The 8672-nt window shown below is 33.8% G+C and overlaps 1 protein-coding gene across 1 annotated transcript; it reads right to left on the bottom strand.

The window, feature by feature from the left end:
* Positions 1-4022: 4022 nt before the first annotated feature.
* LOC129943445 (uncharacterized) lies at positions 4023-5065 on the bottom strand. Its single transcript, XM_056052905.1, has 2 exons — positions 4518-5065; positions 4023-4457 (listed from the first exon to the last, which is right to left on the bottom strand). The coding sequence occupies exons 1-2, from the start codon at positions 4992-4994 to the stop codon at positions 4101-4103; spliced, it is 834 nt and encodes a 277-aa protein (XP_055908880.1). The 5' UTR covers positions 4995-5065; the 3' UTR covers positions 4023-4100.
* Between the last annotated feature and the right edge of the window lie 3607 nt (positions 5066-8672).

The following is an 8672-nucleotide window of genomic DNA, read 5'->3' on the forward strand; positions in this document are numbered from 1 at the left end:
GAATTAGTCAATTTAAAAATATTTGATTTTTTTAAACTTTCTCTTTATTTTGTATTCTAGGTTTGACTTTTTTCTAAAACGTATTTTGGTATTGCTCCAGAAGGCTACCCCTTATAAAACCTTCATTTTTTTAAGTTTATCAAGAACTAATGGACCGATTTCAATTATCTTCTTTTTCTGTGCGTTCTTGTGGATGATCAAAAATTTATTTTTTTTTAGATTTTTAAAAAATTATTAATTTTATTTTAAAACTCGATAAAGAAATTTAAATGTAGATTGTGCTAACCAAAAATATTTTTAAGATAAAATTCGAAAAATTAATAAGTTACATTTTTAGATCTTAAATACATTAAATATGTTTAAACAGACTTTTTGGAAGATATTAGCAAGTTCTAGTGACCCAGTCGTACATTTTATTTCTTTCAAAATTTCTGTTAATACAAAAGATCTGAAGAAATATAAATAATAAATAAATTTATAATAAATTTACTTTTGAAGTGAATTTGCAAAAGTGAAAAATTTTTATTAAACTAATGGCTAATTGAAAAACATAATAAACGTTAAATATTTATTGATATAAAAGCTTTGATTTGAAGTGAAAAAAGATTCCGAAACTTGTAATTTGTGAGTGACACACAAACGTTTCTTTCCAAATTATTTGTTTACCTTTATTTGTTTTAGTTTAATTTCTTAGAGAAATAATGAACTTAAATACCTTTATCTTCAAACTCAAGAATCAAGTATTTTTCTCTCTACAATTTTTAAGTTTTGTTGACTCCTTTAAAATTAAAATATTTTCTAAGATCAGCTCCAATGTGAGTAAGTAGACTGATAGCGATAGTAATAATAAACTCCTGAAAATTAAGTCCGAAAAGTCTGGATCCACCCTCGAGTTAGGTAAGCCTTTGCCCTGACAAAACGGTTGCTTACTGCAGCTGTTTTATTTAAGTAGGTTTAAGTTATTTAACGTAGTATTATTGGTTTTGGTAAGTTTTAAGTAGCTCAGGTATTATAATGTTTTTTTTTTGCAATTTCGTTTTAAATTTTATATAAAATGAAAGATAATGATCATGACACCAATTTTTTTTTAATTTTCTTGGTTTTAGATTAAGTTAATTTTATTTGGTATTGAAATTGTTTTAAGGCCGAATGTTGCAATATTAAACTTGAAATGCATGTTTTTTTGTATTTACAGGAAAACTGAGAGCTACTTTATTTCATTAAAATGATATTGATCTAAAAAGCCGAAACAGTATAATTTGGGGATAAAATTTAAATGAAGACGAAACAAAAACTTACCAGAAAAAAGAACACCAGAACGTCCGAAAGATACTTACGTGTGCACAGACAGACGTCTTTTTAAAATGAGTCAATTATATTTAAGTAACCATTCAATGATTTTCTATGGTAAGTTAAAAATACGATGTTTTCATAGCTTACTTGAGCACCGGTTAGACTAAGTTAGTTATTTGTTGTTCGTTGTGTTTGACGATGTAAAATTCAAGCCTCCAAAATATTGCGAGCGACAAAAAAAAATCTAATTGTTAGCGACAGATCAATATTTTACTAAACCCTCATCATTAAACACCAGATTATTAATTTTATTTCAAAAATTAAATACTTTTCATTTAAGGTTATGTTCTTTCGAAAAAAACATCACCAACAAAATGATGGGCTGGTAGGGGTGGAGTTTATCTTTTCTTGAAATATAGTGCATGCTCACTTAATTCAAAAACTTTTTCATGTCCTGGCTGTTAAAAAGAACTCCTGAAAAACGTAGGTAAAAGCTCCAACAGTGATGATGTTGGTGTTTTAAAATTGAATGAGAATACTTTCTGCACATTAAAAAAGATATAAACAATTTTAAGAGTTCAAAAAAACTTTTTTACAGTCTTTAGTCCACATAAACCTGTGATTTGATTTTATAATTTAACCCACTTGGAAAAAAAAAACATTTTAGGGTTCCTTAGGTGGATTATGCCAAATCTATGATAAAAATCCAAAGTTATCTACCAAAGGCTATTTAAAATCAATAAGTTCAATTAAATAGCAATAAGTTTTATTCTTTCCTGATTTATGTGTTTCAGTGTAAACAAATCACATATTCTAAGTTCAGATTTTATGATCTGTTTTTTTGAATTTATTTGAAATATTGATTACTTAACATAGCAGACTCTTTGTAAAATTACAATAAAACAGCACCAATAAAATCATCCGTGTTTGATTCAGTCAAAATACTGTAATAGTAAAATTAATATCCAAAATACTGTAATCCAATAATTTATATGTACTGGGATGAAACTCACACTGTTAACTTCCCACCCCGTCTGTCAACATTTTTGTAGATCTTAATTTTTTTAAATCAAACTGACTGTCAAATTTTTAAATGTCGAACACAATATTAACTATGTTGTTTGTTTTGGTTTTAATTGTTTGTACAAAAAATTACTAGATATCAAAATCGTTATTATTCGTTGCATACAATTGTTTTTTGTTTGTAAAATATTCGAGGTGAGAATTTTTTTAAAAGTTTTTTTGGTTTACAAAAAAACCTTGTTAAATTTACTAGTTTAGTTTCAGGGCACAATACATAATATTAAATTTTATTGAAGTCGATAATGTTACTGTTACGTGCGAAATTTTTGTTCAACCAACGTTCTTACTTTATTTAAATTTTTATGGCAAAAACCCCACCCACTTAATTTTTTGAGGGTCCTTCCTGCATCTATCTGTGTTATTAACTACATATATACAAACATTTATTTGAAAAGCTTCACTAAAGTACGGACGTACAAACGTACATATCTCTAAGAATCTTCTTTCTAGACTCAAAAAAGAGGCTTTGATGCGACCCACACTAATTTTCGTGGTTTCGTGTTTTGTTAAAAAAGTTGCCATTTGAATTATTTTAACTTCTTTTAGTAAGTCCTGTCACGGTTACAAAAACACTTGCCTCTTTAATTTATTTAATACAAATTATTACTTGTTACCATAATTTTTTTTTGTTTTGAAAATTTTATTTGTGTAAACAGCAGGTATACCCACATACCTATATTTATTTTGTGTTATAATATTTTGTTTTACATTAATAATATTTATAAAGAAAAGAATTTTCGAAGAAAGAAAACCCATTTCTAAGAATCACTTCAAAAATCAAAAATCAACACAACATGCATATGAGATCTTTCTTTGCTTCTCACAATAACACTAAAAGTCTGTCCAACAACCAGAATTCGTTAAAAGACTTTTCTTTCAAATTCCAAGAAATTCATCTCGGGATACGAGTATTCTGAACCCAAAATGCAACCAGAAAATGCATTTTCTAAAGCAGAATTCACCTTTGCCAGAGGTTTTGTTATGGTTTTTAAACGAATGCATTATTTATTTTTGCAACTTCCATGAGATAGGAAATATTATATTAAATTCAAGAAGACCGCAAAGTTCTGGGACAGGATTAATTTTCTTGGAATACTCGTTGGTAGCTTTATGTAAATATTTACAATATTGGAAGCTAATAATACGTTAGAGTATTCTAATTTCAAATATGAAATTTTGTATATAACCTACCTTTAATTTTTCAAGAAACCCGATTTTGCTCCTTGCCAATAATCAAAAAATAACTTAAAGTTATAATTTGATGCGTTGCAGAAATGGCAAACTATAAGGTCAAGTAGCTACAAGCATCATTATTTGCAATTTAATTTTATACATCTTTATCTTTTCACATGGAATTGAAACGCAGTAAATACAACACTCCTCACTGATTTTGTATTTATGAGCAGCTGCAGCCTGAAGACTTGCTGACTTTTTCCCTGGAAAAACAATCATCCCATCTTCAGTAAAAAGGAGCAAATTATGGAAACATTTTTGCAATTATTTTTCCTGGAAAATAAAAAAGCACCACCTTTTCTGGAGGCTTCTTAAAACTTTGGCATTGCTTATATTTACATCAAAACTACTGCACTACACTAGTATTTTCTATTTTTGGTATCGTTTACATATACATTGAATAAATCTTGTATAAAAAAATGGGCTTACAAAATAAAATAAATATTAAATAGCTTATCCTTATTTACTGTTTTTTCTTTGGTTTTATTCACTCAGATTTCCTTTTTTGATGACTTCGGATCATAGGCATTGTAAGCCAAATCAATATCCCGTCCCCATCCAGAGCTATGACCACCAGACGACACAACCACTTCGTGCTGTGACTCCTTTGAACCACCACTGTTTAAAAGCTTTTTGATACCAATAATCGACGCTAGGACCAGAGCAAGTTTTGAAACAATGAGAGCCTTTCCAGCCAACATGGCTAGAGCACCGTAAGCAATCGGCACAAATGTGCCCCCGAGCAGCAGTGGTATCATTATGTAGGCACCTCCCCCTTTTTTGTCTTTCTTTTTGCGGCTCTCGTCAAAGGACCTTTCATCGGCGTTTTGTGCATCGGGAAATTTGACCTGAAATTTAATACCCTTTCAAAGGACCTGTTATGTGGGAACAGTGAGAACTTATCATACCTGCAGTGTGTATTCCTGGAGGAAGGTTGCCAATCTTTTGAAAATCATATTGTTCAGTGTGTCCTCTTTCCCATCAAGGCCTCGAGGTAAGCTTTCCTCTATCTTTTTTTCGTCTAAAGCTGCTCTTGGCACAGCATGTGCGACGGTGTCAATATTATTCACAAACTTTACTCCCTCCACTATGCTCAACTCCTTGGAATGCCGGAACGCCTTCTCCAGGCCCATCAGCAGTTTGATTTTCAAACACACGGAGAGGTTCTCACTGGCACACTGCTGATAAATCCGATACATGGTGGACACATCGCTCCAAACCGAGGGGCTTTGGGCATTCGATTGATCTGTTTCTGCCACATTGATGGGTGTTGAATCTGCCCTGCTTTGATACGGTGGGGTCTGTGTGGCACTGCGAGCCATCACCAGCGTTATGTCCGTCAGCAAACAGGACACAACAAAAAATACCGACAAGCTCCTTATCATGTTTCCAAAAACCAATGTAACGAAAAACAATCCCTCTTAATGAAGATGGGAAAAACTGTTTTGATAGATTCCAAAACGACCGACCAAAGGCAACCAACTGATGGACTTAAATGGCGCACAAACCGTTTTATACTGCTAACGACTTTTAAATAAATGCTTCGAGGTGTCTATTGTTCTTCTGGTGCATGGTGAGCTGCTATATTCCTGCATCTCCTCTAGATTTGCGCTGCAGCTGATGGGTGAAAATCATTCACTTGATTTTTTCAAGAAAGAGATGGAAGCAGTATGGATTTTGATTTGGATTTATTGATGCGAAGCAATCACGCCAAAAAAAGAGCCCATTGCAAAGTTTCAATTCAATTAGAGAAAATGCAACCACAGTTGATGGCTGGTTGCTGGTGGCTGGTGCAGCGCCGCATAAGCTAATTAACACAACAAATGCTCAAGACTACATATCTTGAGTTTATAAATCGAGAGTACAGCGTTCTAAGTCGGTGCATTTCGATGTTCCCTGGATAAAACTAATACCTACCTAACTTTTTATATGTGCACTTTTCACTAAATTGTGGACAATTTGCGTGAGGGAATTGTTTTAATAAAGTGAGTGCAATAAAAGTGGGATGTATGCTCGTACGTACAAAAACTATAACTAGGGGGTTCGAAGAAAATAAAGGAAACAGAGCGGATCGTTAGCGTAAACATTTTGTGCTAGATGACTTGTTGGAGAAATACAAAATACCTATAAGCAAAAGAAAGAGTTATTGGTCGGAAGAAACGCACGAAGGAGATAGTCTTAAAACAAAATCAAAAGTTCTACTTTTGTTTTCCTAAATGATTTCTATTTGATTATTGAATATTTATGTGTTGGACGAGAAAGATGGAATTTAATCTTAAGTGGGAAGAAGGGTTTTTATTTTTCAATTCTTTAAACTACTGAAGAGATTGTGACTTCTTTAAACTATGACATTGTTTTTATAGTAACCTGAAATTGAAGAAATTTTAAATGGTTGAAAGTCAAAGATTAAGGTTATGAACAAAAAAATTAGTATAAAATGAATAATAACGGAACAGGAAGGAATTATTTTTTTTAATCGTTCTGAGTCGAAAACCTTACACTAAAAGTTATTAAAGTGGTCTGATTTATGCCACGGAAAATGTTGACATTTCTGGACCTTTAAAGGTCACTTGAACTTAAATCGACGTTTTTGGAAAGAAATATCTAAGTCTGCATGTGTATTCCCACTTTTTTACGTTCGTCTGTAATTCTTTTTTTCATTGCCGGACGGATTTTGGTTTGATACAGAAGAGTGAAAAGCAAGCTCGGAGAACCTCGTGGTCCTGTTCCAAACTATTCCAAGTCCAGTGAGCGAACAAACAGCTTTGTCTATGGTCACGAACTTTGAGTCTAGATCCGCTGGATCTTGTACCGGTAGGCTCAAGTCTCGACGCTAAATTCTCCCAGTTGAAGTCTGCGAAAGACCGAGTCCTTGTACACTGCGAGAAATGTACTGCCTCAGATTATGCTGTACGCTTTCAGAGAACGGAATTTGGTTTCCTATAGAGAGAAGTGCAAGCTCGGAGAACCTAACGTTCCAAAACTTGAATCTTCTTTATTTAGGTGGGACTTATTGTATACCATATAGGGAAAAAGTAGGTTAGATTAGCACGAATGAGTTGCTTGTAATGCGAGAACTTCGTCCAGGTTTGAATATCGCCTCTTTTGCGTAAAAGGGGGCGTAAGAGAGAGAAGGCACCGTTTGCCTTTCGAAGGGTGTATTTAGCGTGTTGGTTGAATTTGTATCTCTCACAGAAATGGATTCCAAGGAATTTCACGCTTTGTTTGGGTCTTACTATAGTATTGTTAGGGAGGGTCAAGGATAATAGATTACACATTGTTGCTAAACCATTCTTTGAGGCTGTTTTGAGACACGTTAGTTCCGTTTTGGAGGGGTTGATCTTAATTTCCCATTGGAGGTAATACTTTTCAGAGTCTAAAAATGTGCTCTTTGATTCTACGTAGAGCTAATCGAGGACTCCTAGAGGTATTTTACGTTACTGAGTCGTCAGTAAATAGAAGTGTCGTTGTTTGTGGGATATTGATCGGCTGATCGAAGGTGTAGAGATTTAACAAGCTAGGTCCAAGGACTGATCGTTAAGCAACCTCCACTAGGACATTTCTAAGATTCGAATCAGTGTTTCCTATTGAAACGTAAAACTTACGATTTGAAAGAAAACTGTGTACAATACGGACAAGGTGGGCAGGAAATTGAAAAGATTTCAGCTTGAAGACCAAACGTTATTTCCAAACGGAATCGAATGCTTTGTTAATATCAAGCAAGCAGGCTATTGTCGTTGAGTCAGCGTTATCCTCGGAGAATGTTGTGAGGGGTTCAAGCGACTGAGAAGTTAGTCTCGAAACCTCACTATTGACGTTAGCCAGGAAGTCGGGCAGGTGGACGGGAAGGTTGGGATTGAAATTGCTTTTAAATTTGTTAGAAAAAGTAGTAACCTTTTCTCTGTCACACGATAGGGAAGTGCCATCGAGTTGTTGTTCACCATTTTACGTTTATTTGCTTAAACGTATCGGGATCTGGTTCAATGACGTTGAGTCTTTTACTAAATTGTGAATCAATAAATGAATTTCTACTCTGATTTATAAGTGTGGTTAAGTATTTTAATTGAGATTGAACACTTTGGTGTTCATTTTCGTTCGATGAAATATTCTTTGAAGAATTTTCCTACGTTTTTGTCAATATTTATACAAATTAGATATGTGTTCGGGAAAATCTTTGTATTTTGAGTAGGAAACTCAGGGTTGTGTTTGTTCAGCAAGAGTGTCTTTATGGAATTTTCTAAGAAATTGATAACAGAATCGCTTTCTAGGTTGTCTTAATTGGAGGATGAACTGGGGGATTGATTTTTCAACTTTTCCGTTAAGGATCCTTGGAAAATATCATAGTTAATTCTGCTGAGAGTAATAAAATCTGGAGTATATTAATTTCGGGACGGATGATAAGTGAAATTCTCAAAAGAGGGTATCCTACAAAAAATGATGTTGGGTGAACAAATGAAGGGTGGGTGTGGGAGTTAGAGATGAGCTGTTCTTTGATTGTTGTTTTGGGAATCGAGCCATAATTTGTGGTGGGCATTGCAATCAACGCCGATTATAAATTTAGAATGGTTTTGGCAAAATGCGTTGAGTAGATTAAGGTCATGCTTAATGTCCGTTTGGAACGCGTTACATCTATTGTAAGGGGACACAGGGAGAATGTTCTCATTGTTGTACGAAGTGAGGACCTCGCAAGTCACTTCAAAAGTGGTTAGACCGGGAAGAATGACTTTACGACAATGGATAGATGAGTTAACTAAAATGCCAGTGCCTGTTTTAGTCGAAGTTATTCAATCCATTCGAAATAGAGAATATTTTTCGAAGATGGGCCGATGCCTTGAAGCTAATCTAGTATCGGAGAGCAAAACGGCGTCGGCTAAACTAATTTTCTTTTCCATTGTAATGGCTACAACAGTTAATGAGATCAATGAGAATCAAGGAGAACGAATGTTCCAGCTATATCACTTGAATATTATAAAAAAAAGGCCGCTAACGACAGTGGTAAGTTGGCTGTTAGAAAAGAAGTTCAAAAGTTATTAAAGTGAGACCTCTTAAACAATTAGCAACTA

This window comes from Eupeodes corollae, chromosome 1 (genome assembly GCF_945859685.1).
Source record: "Eupeodes corollae chromosome 1, idEupCoro1.1, whole genome shotgun sequence".
NCBI classification, from domain to species: Eukaryota; Metazoa; Arthropoda; class Insecta; order Diptera; family Syrphidae; genus Eupeodes; species Eupeodes corollae.